General features: G+C 40.6%; 1 protein-coding gene across 1 annotated transcript; it reads left to right on the top strand.

Annotated features, from left to right (window-relative positions):
- Positions 1-395: 395 nt before the first annotated feature.
- Positions 396-22,002, top strand: DAPL1 (death associated protein like 1). Its single transcript, XM_012454822.2, has 4 exons — positions 396-509; positions 10,459-10,546; positions 13,394-13,454; positions 21,717-22,002. Exons 1-4 carry the CDS (start codon positions 452-454, stop codon positions 21,831-21,833), a joined length of 324 nt encoding a protein of 107 aa, XP_012310245.2. The 5' UTR covers positions 396-451; the 3' UTR covers positions 21,834-22,002.
- The last annotated feature ends 919 nt before the right edge of the window (positions 22,003-22,921 follow it).

Raw genomic sequence — 22,921 nt, 5'->3', positions numbered from 1 at the left:
AAGACAAGCACTTTGTTCTCTGTCTGTCTCTTTAGAAAGACTACAGGTGTCCTGAATCAAAGAGCTTGTCTTGCCCTCCTTGTCACGCCAGAATATGACAAAAGCCTGTTACATTGTAGGTGCATTCTACACACTCGAGGGGTCAATAGTTTGAGAGAAAAAGAATTCCACTGAATTCCATCCTCTCCCTTTCCTCCTGTGAAAGGAAATAGGAATATCCTGTCTTCTGTAGACGTCTACTTTGCCTTCCCAGATGAAGGGAAGAAGAAAGAAACTTGCCAAGGAGATGCAGGTTTCCCAGAGAGCTGGATGAGAAGCCCTGTTGCTGCTCAGCAATGCCCTTAAGGGGCCCTGCCCCCTGTCTGTATAAAGCCGGGTGCTGTGTTGGGGCAGCCACAGCTGGCATTCGGCCTCCAGAGCACCAGCACTGGCACTGGCACTGGCACGCGCTATGGCAAATGAAATGCAAGACCTGCTGTCCCCCCGGAAAAGGGGTCATCCTCCCGCAGGTAGGCCACCACCTGCCCTCAGTCCCGCAGGCTAGTGCTGGCTCCCCTCTTCTGGCAATGCCTTCCACGGAGCACCCCAACAGACCAAAGTTTCTCTGCCTAGCCAGTATTACTTTAACTCCACGCAGCCTGACTTCCTCCTATCTCCTTGATCCTTCTTATCTTGTGTGTGAAGCCACCTGGGGATTTGTCAGACCCCCAGTGAGTGAAAGCCTAATTACCTATGGGAGCGTATGGATCTGGTGCTTGCGGAAGGGCATAGGCAGAGAGGCTGTACCTTTCCTCCCTGGCTGTAGGTTAGCAGTGACACATCCACACCAAGAAGATGATTTGCTACCATGGAAACCTTTCTCCTTAGATTCCGGCCATAAGACTCGGTCTCCCCAAGATGCCTGTACATCCTCTGACTTCCTACCCAGGCAGGCCAGTTTCTGCACAGAGGACCACAGTCACATTTCTTTCCCCCTCCTCAGGCTTTGGGGCTGGGCAGTGTTATCAAGGTTGTAGTTTACCTGTTAACAAGCTGAGAAGTACTTTTTGATAAAGACACAGGGCTTGAGGGGGCTGACTAGAAAAGGTACCTGTCAATGTGTTTGCAAAGCATCCACAATTTTTTTTAAATTTATGCTATCTATATTGACTCTCTGGATATGGAAATTAGTTTTATTGTACTTAACCATATGTTCGTATACATTGGCTGAGGTGTACAGGCCTATTTTTCGTCAGTTTTTTATTCTTCCAACTGTCTTCCTTCTTTTTTCCTTAAGAAAGACCTCAAAAGCTTGCCTGCTTTGTTCTTGCCTTTCTCCATTTACAAAACATATTTATTACCTAATTCTCTGGCACCTCTAGGCCAAGGTGACTTCAATAATCTTTGCTGCAGAGGGTGAGGGCAGGTATTGTCTTCACAGAGAGTCAAAATGTAACATTGTTTCAGTGGCTCTCTGGTAGGTAGCCTAGCCAAAAAGAGTCCAGATTTTTATTACTCTTTCTGAGTTTCCACTTCTGGACATCTTGCTCTGATCTCCTCTGGCAGATTACTGACATTTTATATTTGTAATCAAATTTAGCAATATTTAACATTACCTGTATTTAAAGTTAATGATGCTAGCCAATAGTCAGGATATATATATATGCAAATCATTGGAAAAGAGGTTCCTTACATAGACAAAGACAAAAGAAAAAAATAGAACTTCCATTCTCTTCATGTCATTTCCACTCCAATCCTTCATAAAATGGCTAAGCCGAAACCTGTTTTGCTAAACTATATTTATGCACAAAGAATACAGAGATAAACTTAACCAAATGGAAGTTTGAATGAAACCACCGGGAACTTTCTGTCCCCTCCACTAATGATTGCTAATTACTCTGTGTACATAGCACACCATGACTCCATCAAGCATGTCACAATGCCTCTGGCATGACAATTAATTATTATGAACTGTGACACTACAGATAAGAGGTTTTGGATAATTAGAATGGAGATGAAGGCAGACTTGCCTCCCCACTGAGCACGAGGGAACAAAGAAGCGTCATCCTTCAGCCTGTCTTGGTACTTATTTTAAGTCTGAATCTGTTTGTGGTGGTGCAAAATTTTATTTATGGAACAAAAAACAATTAAGTGCCAAAATTCTATTAATTTTTCACTTGATTTTTCTAAGCAAAATACAGATCCCTGCAAGTGAAAAGATGATGTGATTCGGTGGGGAGGGTGGGACATACACAGCCTTTGGAATCAGACAGACCTGGCTTCGAACCTCGATTTCATTCCACATCTCCGAACCTCAGTTTCCTCATCTCTGAAACAGGATGCAATAAATAACATCTATTTAGTAAGTCTGTTGGAATCATTAAAGGAGATCATCTTTGTAAAGTACCTGGCACCTGAATGTCAGCACCCTTAAAATGCAGGCCTGGTAGAACACATCACTATCAAAAGAAATTATCGACACCCCACTCCCAAATACAAGACATCCTGATGTTGGAGTGGCATCAGACATTATTGCAGTAGTTGGAACAGAAGAAAACTGCAATGGAAAAAATATATGCCTATCCCATCACAGTTAAAAATGAAATCACTCAGCCAGGTGCAGTGGCTTACGCTTGTAATCACAGCACTTTCAGAGGCTGAGGTGGATGGATCACCTGAGGTCAGGAGTTCAAGACCAGCCTGGCCAACATGATGAAACCCCATCTCTACTAAAAATACAAAAATTAGCCGGGCATGGTGGAACATGCCTGTAATCCCAGCTACTCAGGATGCTGAGGCAGGAGAATCGCTTGAACCCGGGAGGCAGAGGTTGCAGTGAGCTGAGATCATGCCTAGGCAACAGAGCTAGACTCAGTCAAAAAAAAAAAAAAGAAATAAGTAAATAAATCACTCAGAATTCAGCCAGCTACAACTCTTTCTTACCTACATATGGAGTGGGTAATGGTTTCGTTTAACACATATTAATATAATATATTGCACCTCTGTTAGCCCTGGTTATACATTTATGTTGTAAAATGAGACTACATAAAACACAAGGTGGGCTGGACTCCGGTAAGCAGAGCTTGGAATTTTCTGCTTTCTTGATTTGTCTCACTCTCACTTTCAGAAGAACCCCATTATATGAACAGCAGCACCAAAAATGTGTGAGTAGAAGGTGATCCCAGGAAGCCAGATATAGGATGAATAGAAAGAACAGCAGTAGTTCATGACTTTTTCTCTGTTTCCTGCATTTTTTAATTGGGTCTAAGCCAAATGAGTCTGAGCCATTGGAGGGGTTGCCACTGAATCCCTAAAGAGAATATGTTTTCCGACTCATTAAAGAGAGAGGGAAGTTGGAGGGGGGAGTATGCCCAATTGTAAAACTAATGCAGAAAATGGGGGATGACCATAAACTGCATATGGACCAGGGTCGTTTGAAAACCGTCACACACTCCAAAGGCTTGAGTCTCTCAAGTCAACTTGTGGGGATTGGAACAGGCCAGAGCCATGAAGTTAGAAGAGAAAGGCTGTGAGATTCACCTCCTGCTGCCCCAGGGGATAGGAATTTGAGGACTGCAAGAATAGCTGCCATTCAATGCCAACTGCACCTGGCACAGCAAAGAGACCTCTAGACGTGGCAACAGCCCTGCAGAGAAGTGTTGTTTCACAGAGGAGCAAACGGAGACTCAATGAGATTGAGGGACTTGCCGAAAGCCACACAGCTAGTGGGAAGTGGAGCTGGAATTGGAAAATGCAGGTGATCCCATGCCAAAGCCCTCTTGCTTGAAAGCCTTTTCTGTTTGCTCCACAGTCTTCTCTTAATGAGGGTTTTGGGGGTCTTGATTGGCAGGCTAAAATTTGCTAACAAATTGTCCATGCAAAGTAAGCATTTTGCAAACATGTAAACTTTTCATTAAATCTTCAAATAGGTGTTCTCAGTCACAAGGCAGAGTTTGCACAAACATTTGTGCCTTTCAGCTTTTTCACATACATTGTCCACAGATTTGTAAAGGAAAAAGTCTAATTTTTTTTTTTTGCAGGCTTATGTTTATCTTCACTACTCTCTACCAAAAAACTGTGAAAAAGATTGGAAAATCTTAACTAGAAGAGTATTAGAATTCTAAACTAAACAGTGTATTTTTAAAAATGTATAAACTACAAAAGCAGTCACAAGAGTATAATTCTCATGCAGAGACGGGAAAGCAAAGCTCCATTTTTCCCCACATAAATTTAGGTTTTCTAGCGAAACTATCTGAAAGGGCATATCTCTTTTTAACATTGTCTATCTCTAGTTCATCTTCATTATTGAAAGGACTGAAAGTCTTAACTTACATATTTGTACTCAAAATTCTGTTAAAATGTTAAATCAGTTCATATTTTACTTTGCCCAATTCCAGTTGATCTTTCTGCAAACATTCAAAAGGCAAGATAGCCCCAAACATGGAGTTATGTCAAGGATTACAAACTTAAATTGATTGATTTAGATACAGTGAAACCTTGAAAAGTTCTCTGGAGTCAGAGGTATCTGGTATAAGCAAAATAAGCAAGCACGTGATTGTGTTGGGTTGTGAATGATGGCTTGTCTAGACCCCAGGAGATGATTGTGAAAGGTGTTCTCAGCAGAGCTTTTAAGATGACCCTCCCACAATCTAACTCTATCTGGTTCAATCACCCCAGTTCAGTGAAAGCCCAAATCTGTATCAGTGCATCCATCTGTAGTCTACTATTCTCTTCTGCTTCTTTCGACTGTACATGGATGACCAAGTAAGATTAGCTACCAGAACAAGTTTGGTACAAGAACTGTGTTCTGGAAATCCAATGTGTGGTTCCCTTATGATTCCTAAATTGCTGAGTTAGAGCCCACTGACCTATGACGGAGAGATTTAAAGACTGCTGGATGGAAAGAGGAATCTGACGGAGATGATTGTTTTCTTCTTCTTCCTAAAATGTCTATCTTATTGTGCCTAAGAATGAAGAACTCCCACGTTTCTGATCTTTAAAATTTTCTTTTGAGATTTATTTCTTTGTTAAGTGCCTTATGTTCTTTCCAAAAGGAAAGGAGTGATGGATATTTTTCGGAGGTAGATGAGAAGAGTTTAAATTATAATAAGGACTTTATAATAAACATAATCTAGTTCAACTTCCACTGAATTCCCCAAAATTCTCCTAAGGTGTTCATGACAAGATAACTTCTTTCCTTCACTTTAATACATTGAGGTATAAGAACTCATTATCATATTAGGCAATCTATTTCATATTGATTACTGATTCAAGCTGTTACAATAGCCAGATTCTGTCTTTCTGGAACTCTTAGTCTTTGGTCTTCATTCTCACCTCTGGAACCATGTAAAATAAATATAAATAATAATTCATAATTAGTAAGTGCCTACCATGCACCAAGTTCTTAAGTCATCTCTGTTTTCTAGAACAACCCTGTCAACAATAGTTAATATTGTTCCCTGTTGAAGGACATGGAGATTGAGTCTGAGAGGCATTTTAAGTGTCTTGCTCACAGTCACAGAGCTTAGGAGGAATAGATTTGTCCAGCCCTACGTAACCTTTCCTCACCAGTAAACTGCTCCTCTGCCCTCATGACAGCCCTTCAGCTCTTTGAAGATGGCACCCTAAGCTCTCTTGAGTCTTTGCTTCTTCAGGAGTTATCTTACCAGATTCCCTAGTTCCTCATGTGGCATGGCTGCCTTCACTCTGGTCATTCACCTCTGAAGATTCTCAGATTGTCAACGTCCTTCCAAATGAGTGGTATGAAACTCAACATTCCAAAGGTCTTTTCTTTTCTTTCTTTCTTTCTTTCTTTTCTTTTTTTTTTTTTTTTTTTTTTTTTTGAGATGAAGTCTTGCTCTGTTACCCAGGCTGGAGTGGTGAAGTGGCATGATCTTGGCTCACTGCAACCTCCGCCTCCCAGGTTCAAGCAATTCTCCTGTCTCAACATCCCTAGTAGTAACTGGGACTACAGTCTACCACCACCATGCCAGGCTAATTTTGTATTTTTAGTAGAGACAGAGTTTCACCATATTGGTCAGGCTGGTCTCAAACTCCTGACCTCAGGTGATGCACCTGCCTGGGCCTTTCAAAGTGCTGAAATGACAGGCGTGAGCCACTGCACCCGGCCAGGTCTTCTCATTTTAACTTCAACAATTTTGCTTCTGTAGTTCGTGATAATAATTAGTCAAGGTAGAAGAAAATGTGTAGCACACCATGTATGAAAGGCACTTGTCATAAGGAGAATGAAAACTACTGGGGAGGTCTATCAAAGGCCCAAGCCCCAGAGCTCTTATTTGATTCTTCTTAGCATTAAACAACAGTGCTATGAGCAGACAGACACCATCTCCCATACAGAGGCACACACTCCTCAAAAGTTCTTTTGGAAAAAGTCCATCCCTTAATTTATTTCACCTGTATTCCTCAGCTATTCAGAAATGTTTCCATATAATTTCATTTTGTTGCTGATTACTTTGTGTGCCATGCGTGTATAAAGAATTTATATATATAAAGTATGTGTGTGTGTGTGTATATATATAAACACACAATTTAAAGCAGATAATGTATAAAGATAGCATTTTCTGAGGCTTATATGTATAAATCAATATTTTTTTTAAACTTGGCAATTCAAATGACCAAATGGAGTTTATTCCATGAACGCAAGAATGGTTAAATGGTATAACATCAGATTTCCTTTGTAAGGTATATTGCCGAGTTAAAATGAGGCAACTGAGGCCAGTGAGAAAAAATGAGAATCCAATTTATTCAGCTCCCGGGCGAGGTTCTGTGGTCCAGGAAGGGGCCAGAGAAGTCGCAATGGGCTTCTCAGGGCGTGGGGTTTTATAAGAAGTGGAGGTAGTTGATTGGTCATTGGGAAACAAAGAGCAGACAATTTCATTGGTAAGGAGATTTGATTGATTGTTAGGGAAACAAAGAGCAGACAGTTTCATTGGTAGGCTGACTTGCTGGGGAGGTTAATGTTAAACTGCCATTGGACAAATCTTCCGCGGCCTTTTTAAATTTTGAAAGGGTTGAGTGAGGAATGCAGGAGTGGGCGTGTGGAGCCTGCATGGAGAAACCAGATAGGAGCAGGTGTGGGGAGACAGCACAGAGAGATAAGTGTGTCCATTTGGCTCTTCAGCGAGGCAGCCGGCCTTACATCCTTAGTGATGGAAAACCCATACAAGACTGACAAGGTCACATAAAAACAGCAAATTTCTGACTGGCTAAAACATCATTAATAAAGTCAAAAAGCAGTAACTGGTACAACATAATATTTTATATTTGCAATGTATCTCATGAAAAAAAGGGCTCCTATAAGTCAATAAGAAAAAGATAGGGAAAAGACTAGCAATCCAATTGAAAAGGACAAAAGATTTGTACAGCTTACAGAAAATGCAAACGGCTTCTAAAGCATAGAACCAAGCCCAACCTTTAATAAAAAATGAGAAATGCAAATTAAAACAGTGAGATACCTTTATTTTTTGACTTACTGGTTGACAAAACCAAATGCTTTGTAGCTCGCACTGTTAACAGGGGTATAGAGGAACAATCACTGTCATCGTGGCTGGAGAGACTATAAACTGGTCCAACATCCACAAAGGGCAATTTGGCAAGATTTAACAAAATTCAGACGCACATACTCTTAAGAACTAACAAGATCATTTTTAGGAATTTGTCCCACAGGTGTGCTTGTATTTGTGCAAAATTATGTATCTAAAACTTTTAGGAGAGCAACAGCCCAAAAGAGCCAGAGTGACACCATTTTAAAATCACCTCCATCTTAAAATGAGCAAGTCACAACCCCACAGTGCTAAGATGTTTGCAGCCGAGGAAGCAGCTTGGTAATGCCTGCAAGAACAAACTCTTACAACAACGCAAAGTCCAGATGTGCCAATACCCATAACGATAATCTTTCAAGATAATAACAGTTATGCTTTGATGTACTCACATACTAAAATGTCAAGGGTGGTTTTCTTCAAATCAGAGAATAATAAATCTTGTCATGCTGTCTGCTCACCTGCATGTAGTCACAGTTTAGTCTTTACAAAGACAAGATCCCTATATAAGAAAAACTGAACAACAGTGTGTTTGTGCACTCGATTTCTGAGGACACCCTACTCTGTCGTGGAGTAGTTTCTAATAAACTTGCTTATTTCACTGAGCTCTGTGACTCACCTTGAATTTCTTCCTATGCAAGATCCAAGAACCCTTTCTTGGAGTCTGGATCAAGTCACCTCTTTCCGGTAACAAAAGGATATTTATTGCAGCATTGTTTGTGATAGCAGTAGATTAAAAACACATGCAATGTCCTACATTAGGGAACTGGTTAAGTAAACACAGGATGTTCATATAATAAAATCTTAAAGCAGATGTTAAAAAAAAAAAAAAAAAAAAACACGGCCAGGCATGGTGGCTCACGACTGTAATCCTAGAACTTTGGGAGGCCGAAGCAAGCTGGTCACCTGAGGTCGGGAGCTCAAGACCAGCCTGACCAACATGGAGAAACTTCGTCTCTACTAAAAATGCAAAATTAGCTGGGCGTGGTGGCGCGTACTTGTAATCCCAGCTACTTGGGAGGCTGAGGCAGGAGAATTGCTTGAACCGGGGAGGCAGAGGTTGCAGTGAGCCAAGATCACGCCATTACACTCTAGCCTGGGCAACAACAGGGAAACTCTGTATCAAAACACACACACACACACACACACACACACACAACACACACATGATATATAGAGATGTAGATGTAAATATAGATATGGAATTTTCTCTAAAATATGTGATTACATGAAGAAAATAAACAAGATGTAGAGGAATGTGTACTTTGGCCGACACTTTTTTTTTTGTATTTTGTTGTTGTTAATAAGCGTATTTTATTTAAATAAATAATCCAATAGGAAATGGAGACTTCACTGCCCTTTCTTAGAAGGCTATGTAAATAGCTATCTGTCAAATTTATATATGCAGCTCACCAGCATTCCCTTATTGGAAACATCAGTATTTCCACATCACATCACAGCTCCTAAAAGGACTTTAAAGTCTCAAAATTCTGTGTCTCCTTTGGCTTGCTTCTCTCTTGATTGACCCAGACTTTATTAATGGTTCGCTTCATATCATCATCTCCAACTTCATAAATTTTCTTTAGAACATTCATCAGTCCCTCACTAGGATCTGTTTCAGTGTCATAGGAGGGCTTCTGTTTTTCTTTGCACTCTTTTTTCAACCTGAGTCAGGTAATCCCACCTTGTGTTTCCCACTTTAAAATTCGCAAGGCATAGAAAGGTCTGCAGTCTCCCTCCTACCATTGTTTCCCAGCTTCGTAGATTATCTCCCAAGATACTGCTAATGTTATAAACTTCCTGTGTCTTCGTCCACAGTTATTCGTTATTCTACACATACACTTAGGTAAACCGATCTAGGAAGTTGAAAAACAATGGTAGGAGGGAGACTGCAGACCTTTTTATGCCTTGTGAATTTTGTGCCTTATGCAGATAACATAACTAAGATGATAAATTAAGTAATAAAGAACAATGATGAAGTCAGTTCACAAGGGCACGGAGAAATAAAATAGGTTTTCTTTGTTTTTCACTTTATTGGACCACAGTTTGAGAAAATTGCCAATCTGGCATTTTCATAAAAAGAATTAACAGGCTCAAACAAATCAATGTCCGTTTAGCTTTTTCTCATTTGAGCTTGTCAGATTTTAGATGTGCAAATTTCCTGGGAACAGAAAAAAAGTATTTGCTTTGACTTGCTATCTGAAATGGATTGTTCCTTTTGGAAAGTTGATTTCATCTGACATTGTTAAACACTTGAATTGCTGTTAGGTCATCTGTAGCCTAATTAACACTAATTGATCTCTTGAATGGCAGGATTATGAATGCAGTTTAATTACTCATTAGAACATCTGAGCTTGGCCAACACCCGAGTTTTGGGGTCTGGAGGGAAGGTGGTATCTGGTAGAATCAGAACCACTGCTGTTGAATTAAATGCCTTTTATCACTGTGTGCCCTGTCTTTTGGCTCATCTCTCAGAATCTGGCTTTTGAAAGCTTTGGTTGGAAAAAAAAATGCAAGCCATGCAAAACTTTAATCTGGTGGGAAAACAGAGGGTCATACTGTAATTGTCAGTTGCTATTGTGAAGAATGTAATTGGTTTGATAATAAGAAAAAATGTTTTTCAGTGAAATGCCTAAGGGAGTATGTTGTTATTCTCCTCCCTAAATCTAAGGTGTAACCTTCTGCTTTATCAGCCTTGGTTCCACTTCTCCGAGCACAAACAAGTAGCTCTCAGCCCTTCCTCCACCCACACTTCGTTAACATATATATATATATATTGTTTTATTGTGTTGTTTTATGAAAGTTTAGATCTTTAAAAAATAAGTTCAAAAATTCTTTTCAAATGTAAGTCATACCTTTAATAACAAAGCAAGCCTTCTCTCACTGTTCTAACTTTCATGCTGGTTTTATCTGTTTGTAGTAAAAGCTGGAGGAATGAGAATTTCCAAAAAACAAGAAATTGGCATCTTGGAGAGACATAGCAAAAAAACAGGATTCGAGAAAACAAGGTAGGGACTCTTAATTTTTCTCCATCACCTTGAGGAGTTTTGAATAACTCTGCTTCCAGGAGTTATTTTAGGACAAACCAAGGCTCCCTATGCCTCAGCTAGAGAAGGGGGTGGGGGTGGGGGATGTGATCTGCAATGACCTGAAGTGAGGGGTAGGGAAAGGTATGTGGCTACCCCCTGGAGGGCTCTCTCTGAGAGGGCTCCCATCACCACCCCCACCCATTCTTCTCCTCTCTGCGCCCAGCCCAGCGGCTTTGCACTTAATAGGCATGGTCCTAAATGTCCTAAACCTGACCCCCATCCTTTTAGACTATTTTCAGATGAGCCTTTAAAATATTGTTCCTAGGCTGGCCCTGTTTTCATAATATGCTTTCTGCTGAAGCAAATGTCCTGAATTAAAAATAAATGTCTTTTCTGTTTTAAATTGTCACTGAATTATTTAGAAAGTAATGGCCACTATATTTGGCATAGCCGGAAGGCACATAGGTACCGAGCAGCCTTCCCCTGCTCCTTCCGCCATTACCTTAATGCCTGCACCATCTCAGAACTCAGCACAGAGCTGTGGTCTGGATCAGGTACACAAATGGCCCAACCACTCAGCCTTGGGTAAGAAAAACCAGTGCATTTCAAAAAGCAAGAAACATGCAGAACTGGTTCTTTCTGAGGAGTGCTTCAGAGACTATTAATTTTGAAATGATTTCCACAGATCAATTGATGAGTAATTCAAAAGGAACTGAGTAGAGGATGCTCGAGGCACCTCCTTAAGAGTTAAACCATCTCAGAAAGAGAATGGAAATAGACTATTGTACTTCTCTGATTCTTTTCTATAAAATTATTTTTAAATCACTTTAAATATTTTTTCCCAGTTTCTGGGAAGAAATTTTTTGAGGATTTGCCTCCCTCCACTTTAGAATGAAATGCAGATTTGCCCCATTGGCAGCAAGTCATTTGTTATTTCTGATACCAGAAACTAACCATCACATAACAAAAGGGAAGCTGTATGTCCTCAAGAGTGGAGGTCACACATTATTTATCTTCTGACCCAGCATCTAGGACAATTCCTAGAACAGTGAATGCATTCTGTAAGTGATATCAGACTGCAATTGAATTGCAAGCTGATTAATTTTGAGACCTATTCTGTATCTAAAACCTGACTCACACATGCGCCCTGCTTATTGTGACACTGATTAACCTGCCTGAGCCAGGGGCTCAGGAACTAAAGCATTTTGTCTTGGAAATTACTTACTAGCAGGCAGCCAATGGACAGGCATTCATTTCTCTGCATCTCAGAAAAATGGGACTTACCTTTTTTTTTTTTTTTTAAAGATAGGGTTTCACCATGTTGGTCAGGCTGGTCTTGAACTCCCGACCTCAGGTGATCCGCCCGCCTTGGCCTCCAAAGTGCTTGGATTACAGGCTTGAGCCACCGGGGATTTACTATTAAGCCTGACAGCCGCTGAACAATGCAGGCAGTGGAGTTGGCTAGAGAGTAATAAGGTGGTGATTAGAACCTTCTTTAAAAAGTCAATTGTTTATCATGAGAACAGCAGGGGAAAAATTTTAAAAAAGAAAGAGAAAAAAACTCAGTTGTTTTCTAATAGTGGCTAAATGACTAGAATTGCACTATTATACAACTTAAACAGCAAAGGAGAGCTCTTGCCCTAAGTTCCAGGGACAGAAACAGGTTACGTGGAGCTTGAAACATACAGACTTTCAGGGCCATTTTAAAGAAAAATAAACAAAAATTACCAATATGAAATGGATAGAGCCCCTCCCAGGGCCTTGGAAGGAACCATTGTAGTGGGAGACCCTAGGCTTAAGTATCATTAACGCCACATATATATCCCTCTTCTATTTACATCTCCTACCAGGGCACGAGTGCACAGATTAGGAAAGCCTTGTTTTCATGGACAAACATTCCTTTTTATGTCATCTTAGAGAATAGCTTTTTAAAAATATGCCCTAGACCAGAATTTTCCAAACATCATCAATCCATGTCTACTTCCTAATAGCTTTTACGAACCAACACAAAGCATCCGGAAAAAAAATATATATGCCAAGTGTGGAGTTTCTTCAAGACATTGTACTGTAGAATTGGCCCTGATTGAAACTCTCCTACAAAATAACATGGCCTGAGAGAAAGAAGCCAGACACTAAAGAGTATGAGCTATAGATGGTTCATTTTATCAAGTACAAAAACAGTCAGAACTAGTCTTTGGGGCTATAAGTCAGGCTAGTGGTTATCCTTAGTGGCAGCTGGTTTGACTAGCAGTTTCGATTTTATTCAGTCTATACTCTTATAATATGTGCATGTTTTTGTATATATTTCAATTTAAAAGTTAAAAAAAAAAAAAGTAATGGCTGGGTGCAGTGGCTCATGCCTGCAATCCCAGCACTTTGGGAGGCCGAGGCAGGTGGATCACCTGAGATCAGGAGTTCAAGACTAGCCTGGCTAACATGGTTTGCATTTCTACTAAAAATACAAACAATTAGCCAGGCATGATGGCACGCACCTGTAATCCCAGCTACTCAGGAGGCTGAGGCAAGAGAATCTCTGGAACCCAGGAGGCAGAGGTTGCAGTGAGCCAAGATTGAGCCATTGCACCCCAGCTTGGGCAATAAGAGTGAAGCTGCATCTCAAAAAAAAAAAGAAAAAAAAAGCAATAATAGTAACTTGGCCTGCAAAGCTTGTTGTGTGTACACAGAGGCAAAATCTGTGTCTTCTAGATGTTCCTAAGCAGAGTGAAAGCTTAAAAGGCCAGAGAGACAGCCCTCTGTATAAATCATGTGGTCTCTTCAGTGGGAAAGTTTTTAAGTCCTATTTGAAGTTTCTTTTCATCTTCACAGTGCCATTGCAAATGCTGCCAAAATACAGACGCTGGATGCCCTGAATGATGCGCTGGAGAAGGTAAGCCATGGGCAAATAACGTGACGCTCCAAGTCAGTCTTTGCCCAGCAGATCCGGCTGTATGGGTGAATGAGCTGATGACCACTGAGGTTTTTTCCAAGCCAAAGGTTTGATGTCCTTGTGAAAGAATTTGTTCTCGGTCAGAGGAACACAAAGTGATTTGAGTGGGAGAAGCTGTTTCTCTCAAATTCCTGAAGTGTTCATTTAATAAATCATCTCAAAAAGAAAAAAGAAAGTGGGAATCATGATACTGAATTTGTAGAAAGGTACTTTCCATCCCAAATATTTCTTGGAAACATTGGCATGTTTTTATGAAAGGCAGCCTGTGGCGTGGGGCTTCAGCAGTTTTTGACCTTCCTCCCTGCCCCCGCATTCCTTTAAGGAGAGATTTTATTTGAGGAGAGGGTGGGTGGTAGAGAGTGTTGTATGGTCTAGGGTTAGAGGAAGGCTAGGCACCAGGTGGGTATGTAAGTCTGTTTATAAACATAGTTGACCAGGACTATTTTTACTTCTATATCCTGAATTCCTTCTTCTCTCTTTCTTTCTTTTTTTTTTTTTTTTTTTTTTTAGGAGTTTTGCTCTTTTTCCCCAGGCTAGAGTGCAATGGCACAATCTCGGTTCACTGCAACCTCCACCTCCTGGGTTCAAACGATTCTCCTGCCTCAGCCCCCCAAGTAGCTGGGATTACAGGGAGGCACCACCACACCCAGCTAATTTTGTATTTTTAGTAGAGACGGGGTTTCTTCATGTTGGTCAGGTTGGTCTCGAACTCCTAACCTCAGGTGATCTGCCCATCTTGGCCTCCCAAAATGCTGGGATTACAGGCGTGAGCTACCACACCTGGCCATATATCCTGAATTCTTTCTAAGTAGTTCTAGAAACTCAGAAAACTCTTACCAAGTAGACAGTGGTTTAGTTTTCTAGATTCAAAAGTTCATTTTCAAATTTTGTAGGTGAGCTGAGTGAGGGCCCTTATTCTATGTCTAATAGGCAGGTACATTATAGTCAAGGTAATAAAGAGCCACTCTTTCAGCTACTAACATGTTTATGGAAGGGGCAGGACAGAGCATCCTCTGTAGAAGGAAGACTTGCTGTTGCAGCCAAAATCAGATGTCTGAGAACCACCAGCTCAGTCTTTGAAAAAGATTAGTGCAGCTAGCCCCTGGGCCCCCCATTTGGCACTGGCTTCACCACCATCTGTATGACCTTGAGCAAGTGACTTATCCTGTGCTTCAGTTCCATGTGTATGATGGAGGTAAGGAAGAGTGCACAGCTTATAGGGTTGGATGTGGAGACGGTGAGCTCACAGACATGAAGGTCTTGGAAGAGTCTCAGCACAGAGTAACCTCTTTGCACTCTGTTTGGGTTAGTAGCATTGGTTTTATGACAGTGAAATGAGACAGTATATCTAAAGTCCATAACGTTACAGGGCAGATATTGTACAAGATAAGATCTTGATGAGCCATAGCTACAGAGCCTTCTCACATGGGAGGCTTGGTTCTCCACTCAGATCGATTTAGGGTGAAGTCACAAGTGACTCTGCCTTCCTGGCTTCAGAGGCAGGGCTGATGCATGATACCCTACCAGGGTAACTCAAGCTGCCTGCTCCTACATCTTACATTCTGTTGCTCCTGCCCACTAAACACGTCTTCCTTAGGGCAAGAGAATGCCCACAGTTGTAAGTGGAACTGGATAGAATTGACATGTTCCCCTGAAATATTTGCTAACTCAAAATAAAGTATTGAAAAGGAATGGTCAGTAAAGGCTGGTTATGCTGTATGTTAGGTATGATACCAGAGTCTACATTGTGTCTTATAGATATATGACATGCATGTGTCTTTGACGTATCACTTCATTTCCAAGATAAAAAGAATAATCTCTTCCCTAAGTAACAATACTTAACAATAATAATCAGTTGTGTTTGGAACCCATAAGAGAACATTGAAATGGTGTGCTGTTAAAAATATTTTTAACAGGCTAGGCGCGGCAGTTCATGCAGAAATATTTTTAACAGACCAGGCACAGTGGCTCACGCCTATAATCCCAGCACTTTGGGAGGCCGAAGTGGGTGGATCACAAGGTCAGGAGTTCAAGACAGCCTGGCCAATATGGTGAAACCCCGTCTCTACTAAAAATACAGAAAAATTAGCCAGACGTGGTGCCACATGCCTGTAATCCCAGCTACTTGGGAGGCTGAGGCAGGAGACTCATTTGAACCTGGGAGACAAAGGTTGTAGTGAGCCGAGATCACGCCATTGCACTCCAGCCTGGGCAACAAAAGTGAAACTCCTTCTCAAAAAAATACATATATTTTTAACAGCAACTATACCTATTTTTAAAAATATACCTTTGCACTCAGCTCAGTGTTTAGACGAGTAGGACTGTGGCTAAGATTGCACAAGTTACTGGTTAGCAGAGCAGGTCCTAGCACCAGCCATAGGCTGCCCTGCGCTGGCTGTGTCACTCACTAGCTCTGTGTCCTGGGGAAGGTTTTGTCACTTTTTTGTGCTCCTCTTTTCTTATCTGTAAATGGAAATGTGAGTACCAGTATCTATTTCACAGGGACATGGTTAAGACTAAAATGAAGTTACATAATACATGCACAGTGCTAGGACAGTTAGCCCTCAGCAAGTGATATCTTGTTTCCAGGCCTGCATCCCACCATCACTTGGAATCCCAGGTAAAGCGTAAAGCACCAGCAACAAAAATAAGTTCCAAGATTACCAAAAGGGACTATCTCAAAAACCAACATTGGCAGGATCCATGTGTTTCCCTACAGCTAGGAAAAATCTCCCCACCGATCCCTCATTCAACCTCAAACCTAGTAGGATTTCACAATAAAAGTCAACCTAGGGTTGAGATCTACTGACCACTAGATCTACTGAGATCAGCAGTTGTCTGGGGCTGAGTAGGAAGGGTTGATTACAAATGACCAGAGGGAATTTGGGGAAATGATGGGACGGTTATTTATCTTGATCATGGTTGTAGTCACAAACTGTATGTACTTGTCAGGAGTCATAAAGCAGCACACTAAAAAGGATAAATTTTACTGTAGGCAAATACTTTGATTTTTAAAACTAAAAAGCCATGCTGCATAGGCTGATTTTAAAAATACAGGAAACGATATATAAAAGATACAGAAATACAGGTATTTTTTAACAAATTTTCCCTGTATTACAATGATTCTCCTCACAGTATGTATTACCAAAGAGACCTAACAATATACAGTTGGTCAGAATAAATGTAATAGCAGAATTGAGAGTCATATCTTCTGCATTTATTAACATTTGTTCGTGCCCTCAGTTACAGTCACATCTAGTCCCAAGAATTCGTGTTCTTTCTCATACTTATTTTAAGAAATTAAGTCTCTAAAGCAACCCCTCTCCATAGGATCTCATCAACCATTCAACCATGGCAGGAAAATTTTATCTGTATGTTATTCATCTCTGGATTCCTACTTTAAAATCAACATGGGGTTTCAAATTTTGGAGATTGAAAAATAATCCCCAAAGGGCTGGAATTGTGTAAATCAAAGTAAGAAGCAGCCTAGAATCTACCCCCCGACATCTTCCTCCACACAGACTGCTTTCTCCCACCCCACCCCATTTCTCCTTTCCTCCCCACCTCTCCAGCCAGCCTTCCCCACCTCTTGAAGCCCTAAATGATAAGAGAATTCATGTTTCCCATGGCAGAACACATAACATGGTATTCCTGCAGAAAACAAGTTATGTAACCTGAAAGCTCTCTAGGCTAGAAATCTGGACGACCTGGTCTTAGCCCAAGTTCCACCCACTACCTAGAAGTATTTGACCTTTTAGATGTCACGTAGCTTCTCTGGGATTGTGCTTGTTCATTTACTGTTAAAAAATTCTTTTAAGGCAGGGAGTGAACGAGAATGATACTGCCAAATATATTAATCCTCTGGACATGGCAGTTAAATTTGGCAATAGTTGTGAAACTTCTCAGAACATAAAAGTATCCAGTTAAAACATCAGTCATGGGGTTGCATTATGGTGTGGAGGTGGATTGCAGAAGCCTGGTGAAAGTTGGGGTTACTTTTTTTCAAGCTGCCAGACTTCGGATCACCACTGCCAAAGTCAGTGAGATGTACGTGAAATGGGATCCTGGGGGAGAGAAAACTATCAAAGGCATCTGCAAATTTTAAAAGGCTTCTCTTGTTTTGTAGATTAATATCACTGTAGGAGTATCCTCGAATTTCATCGACAAGAGCTGAATGTTTTGTTTTAAGCACTTTGCTTAACGGGGTGTGGAAATTTAAGTGCCAACATTCGAGTTGGAAGTTAACACCCTGGAAAGATGAATGAAAGTGCTGCCAGTGTGCTAATACTACCCAACTTCAGGCTCTGAAACAAAACCTGCAGCTGATTTTCTTGCATCTAGAATTTCACGGCTCTAGTCATAAAGACCTTTGTCACACTTCTTTTGCTTTTCCTCTGAAATGAAAAATATAGGTTCTCAGGTCGCAGCTACCCAAGATGAAGGTAAATTCTCGATGCGGAAGTTTCTATTGATCCACTTTCCAAGTTCAATATGTTGCCCCTGTAATGGAGCCGCAGCAAGGCAGGATCCTTATACGTATACTGCCTTTGAATTCTTTCTCTCGTAGGGTTACCCTAGATTTCTTACCCTAATGAATGAGACAAGAAACACCTTTCATTCTACAAACATGATCGTTTTACAAAGACTAATGATGAAAATTCCACAGCTTCCCCAAAGCTAAAATGTCAGACTAAAACACAGCTGGTTGTAGCTTGTACTCTGGAAAGCTATTTCTACTTATTTCTAGTTTAGACTTGAAAATAAACTTTTCCTATCTCCATTGATATAAAACCTAGAACAGAGAATTAGTACATTTAGGACCATTTTATTGACAGTTTCACCAACTCTGACGGAAGATTCTTTATAGTCTCCTCACCCATAGACCCAAGTCCTGCCTCAGGATGCTCCTGACTGAGGCAGGTAGGGAGATGAGAAGGAGAACTTGACTTTTCTTTTATCATATTTTCAAGTTGCTATGAAACCCTGTACCTGGCACTCCAAAACCTGTACTCTTATAGCTTAACAATTATGGGTAGTTTCTTATTATCTTTGCCAGAATTATTTCTACTTCCTTCTCAATCCTGTTGATTTTCTCTTCTCTCAAACTCTCCCTAATCAGTTCACAGATGGCCAGTGGGCCACAGGGGCTGACTTTGTTTCCCAAATATTCTAATCTGTGGCATTTCTCTTCTTAGAAGTTGAGCAGTGCTTTTAGAACTTCGGTTGAATACCTTAGTTAAAATGTAACCCTTAACACTTCTGTATTGCTGGTGGGAATGTAAAATGGCGCCGCTGCTGTGGAAAACAATGTGGTGGTTCCTCAGAAAATAAACATAGAATTGCCATATCAGGCTGGGTGCGGTGGCTTACAACTGGAATCCGAGCACTTTAGGAGGCTGAGGCAGGAGAATCGCTTGAGCGCAGGAGTTCGAGACCAGACTGGGCAACATAGAAAGACCTTGTCTCTACTAAAAATTAAAAAATTATCCCAGCATGGTGGCACATGCCTGAGGTCCCAGTTACTCGAGAGGCTGAGGCAAGAGGACCACTTGAGCCCGGGAGTTCAAGGTTGTAGCAAGCAGAGATTGCACCCCTGCACTCCAGTCTAGGTGACAGAGCAAAACCTCAACTCAAAAAGAAAAAAGAAAAAGAGAGAGAGAGAGAATTGCCATATGCTCCAGCAATTCTACTTCTTCCAATATAGTCTTGTCATATATTGAAAGAATTAAAAGTAGGGACTCTGAACAGATAGTTGTACACCAGTATTCATAGCCACATTATTCACATAGCCAAATGGTGAAAAGATCTTAACCAAGTATTCATCAATGGATGATGGATAGACAAAACATAGTATATATGTATCTACAATGGAATATTATTTAGCCTTAGAAAAGAAGGAAATCTTGGCACATACTGTAACATGGATGGACCTTGAAGACATTATGCTAAGTGAAATAAGCCATACACAAAAGGACAAATAGTGCATGATTGCATTTATGGGAGGTGCCCTGAGTAGTCAGATTCATAGAGATAGAAAGTAGAATGGTGGTGTCCAGAGGCTTGGAGAAGGGAATGGAGAGTTACTGTTTAATTGGAACCGAGTTTCAGTTTTGGATGATGAAAAAGTTCTAAGATAGTTGTGCAATAATGGGAATGTATTTAGTGCTACTAGTCTAACTGTACACACACTTTAAAATGGTTAAAATGAAAAATTTTGTTTTGTATATTTTACCACATTTTTTTAAATGCCCAAACAATGTAGCTCATAAGTTGTGGAGATCACTCTGGAGATGATCAAATAACAAGTTAGTGTCGAACTAAGCAGCAAGTACCTTCTATCACTTATTCTAACACCACTCTCCTTTCCTTTGTCTTGTCCCATCTCCACCCATCTTCTCTTTCACACTTAAGAACAACAATCAACATGTGGCTTTCTTTGTTCCGTCCCAACTTGTCCTCTTACCCTACCTAACCTTGGCTAATTGCCCAAATTTCTGTTATATCAGTATTTTTTTGTTTTCCTTCTCACCCCCTTTTACCTTAACTAACTTGTCAAATTTTTCTTCCTACCTTCAATCTCTCAAATGTGATTTAAAGCTAACCTGAAATAATTCCTTTATTTTAGTTGAGACTAAAGATACCCGGTCTGGAAGTAAACTACTGAAGTCAGTGACCTCTTTAATTTCCTTCCGGATCTAATGTTAAAAGAAAACCAAAGCAAAACAACACATTCTGCCCTTACCACATTGTAAAGTGCACATCATATGGCCTGGTGATAACTGATCTGACCAAAAAAGAGTCATCATGTCTTTTCTAGGCTCTAATGCAACATTTATGATCAATACCTCATTATGGGTTTTTTCCATTCTGCTAGAATGTTGGCAGAGATATTCCTTGGGCTTAATTATTGTATAACTTGTACTTGCTCATTGTAAAAGAAAAAAAATCAAGTACTGATAAATAAAGCAAAGAAAAAGACTAGGCATTGCCCATAATTCTATCCTCAGAGGTAACCATTGCTAACATTTCAGTGTATATTCTTCCAGTGTGTTTAATTTTTTAAAACCAAGAAGAAAGGACTTTTTGGAGTTACGTTTCATATGAAAGGGACTGCTGTGTGACTAGGGCTTGGGCAGAGACATTTGAGAAGAAATATAAGGCACATATGTTTTTCCTGGCTTAGAAGAGTCCAAACAAACCATAAACAACGGGATGGCTGGGGTCATGAACAGTTAATCTCCCCTTTTATTTAATTTGAGTGTCAAGGCAAGGGCATCTAAGTTCAATAGTGATAAGTTAAATTCCTGTTGAGCTGAGACATCCCTTCCTTGCTGGCCAAGGGAGGTTTCTTTAGGTTATTTTATATATTGATGGACTTGGAGACCAAGAATTAGCATGGACCCAAAAGGTCACTGGGTCCAAATTCTCCTCTAGGAAAACCATGTCTGAAGTGTTCAGCAGCATTGGGCATGCTTTCTATCTTGAGTTATCATTAATGTAAATTCCACAAGATCTCTGGGTTCCATATGAAATGTCTCTTATTGTCATAAAGTCTCAGCCTGTGTTAATAAGTCTATTTAAGTTTATTTACTCACAGATGTCTTCTGTGGAGAAGACTAATGAGAACTTTTGTTCCCTGAGGCTAGTAAGCCATCCCACAGCCTTCTCTTCACTGGGCTTAGATTGAACAATATGGAATGGCCAATATCACACCATTTTTGACCTCAAAAAATAGCAAATGTACATAGTTACCCTAATAAACAACCCTAACACCTCTTAACTTCTTTCAGAGGTTCTTTATTTCTTTTGACAATTGAGGGTTTTTTGCCACCACTCTGGATCTTCTCCAATGTCCCTGTAGCCTTCTTAGAAGTCAGTGATTCATAGATGCATACTAGTGCCAGAATAATTGCTAACACCACAGAGAACTGATGCAGACACAATTAACCATTCCTAGTTTTTAAAACGTCAATTAGAATTTTTAAAAATTAAAGACAGTAAATGAGAGAAAACCCAAGTTAAAATGTATTCCCTTGGGTTCAGGGCTAGAAATAGTATGGAAGAAAAAAAAGAGAGAGATTATCAAACAAACAAACAAAATTGTGAGATTCCCTTGATCAACCATATCACTTTCTACTAGTTTAATATTTCATGACCAAGAAGATCCAATATGCTTATTTTTTCTTCCCTTCTCACCTTTAGCTCAACCATAAATTTACAGCAACAGTGCACATGGCACATCAAAAACCCACACCTGCTCTGGAGAAGGTTGTTCCACTGAAAAGGATCTACATTATTCAGCAGCCTCGAAAATGTTAAGCCTGGATTTAAAACACAGCCGTCTGGCCAGCTGCCTCAAACATCTGACAGCTTAGCAAAAAGAGCCAAAGCTTTCCATAGGCCCACTGCCCTTGCTTGGTAAATAAAACCGCTTTTTTATCTTCCCCTTTGACTTTAGGTAATAAAGCATCCAAACTTGTAAATCCGACACGTCCCTGTGCCTCTTTTTGGTCCAGGTCAGGATCCCATTGATGTTTGCCTGTGTCATTCGGTAGACTAAGTGAAGCCTCCAGAATACCTCCATGCATAAGCACTCTTCTTCACGCTGACCCTGAATTGGTCCACCCACATTGAGTTCTCCTTGAAGGCAGAGGTTGGGGAAGAGTAGACTGGGCTTGGCAAAGGCCAATATCCAGTGCAAACATAAGAAGTGACTCTTCTCAGTTTCTTTATCTAAGGATGTTCAAGCTTTCACTTGAGGCGAAATGTCTTTTCCAATTTCCCACATAAGTACATAGTTTGTTTTCAAGGGTCAAATGAAAAAATTAAATTGATTTCAAACATATTCTTTTCTTCCAGGTGATCAAGGGCAGAAGGTAGAATTATAGCTTCAGTGGGAGAGTTGCTCAGGACCTCCCAGAAAGCTCCAGAACTAAGGAGATTGTGAAATACAGGGCATCGTGGTTGGGCTACAGAAGTTATTTTCACTGGAGGTGGTGTGGGAGAGAGAGTATTGCGATAACTAAGCCTGCACTAGCTCTTCTCCCCTCTACCACACACACACGCATACTTCCATGAATTCACATGTGAACAGTCAAGGGGATCCTCAGGTGACAGCTGGGAACAGCCACATCCTTTCTCCACAGAGGTTGGCTGTCACTCACTGCTTCTGCACCTCCAGTTGAGAATGCTATTGGACCATTGCCCTTCTTTTTACCCAGGGAAGGGGGCCAGCACCTCAGTCCATCATCAAACAGGTTGACAACTCTTGGAGTATGACCTGATGCCAAGCCTATCTCTGATTCTTGGAAACAAGAGGTACTTGGCTAATGCCAATTGCACATGGGGATGCATCCATCTCCTCCCCTCCATTTTTTTTTTTTTTTCTATTTTTCGGAAATAAGAGA

Source organism: Aotus nancymaae, unplaced genomic scaffold (genome assembly GCF_030222135.1).
Source record: "Aotus nancymaae isolate 86718 unplaced genomic scaffold, 86718_ANA_hifiasm-v0.15.2.pri h1tg000029l, whole genome shotgun sequence".
Classification (NCBI taxonomy): domain Eukaryota; kingdom Metazoa; phylum Chordata; class Mammalia; order Primates; family Aotidae; genus Aotus; species Aotus nancymaae.
This window is presented reverse-complemented; position numbering and strand designations above follow the sequence as displayed.

Coding starts and splice junctions, on each gene's coding strand:
- DAPL1 (XM_012454822.2), top strand. CDS start 452: ATGGCAAATGAAATGCAAGACCTGCTGTCCCCCCGGAAAAGGGGTCAT. Junction 510..10,458: donor AAGGGGTCATCCTCCCGCAG/GTAGGCCACCAC, acceptor ATCTGTTTGTAG/TAAAAGCTGGAGGAATGAGA. Junction 13,455..21,716: donor TGAATGATGCGCTGGAGAAG/GTAAGCCATGGG, acceptor TCTCACCTTTAG/CTCAACCATAAATTTACAGC.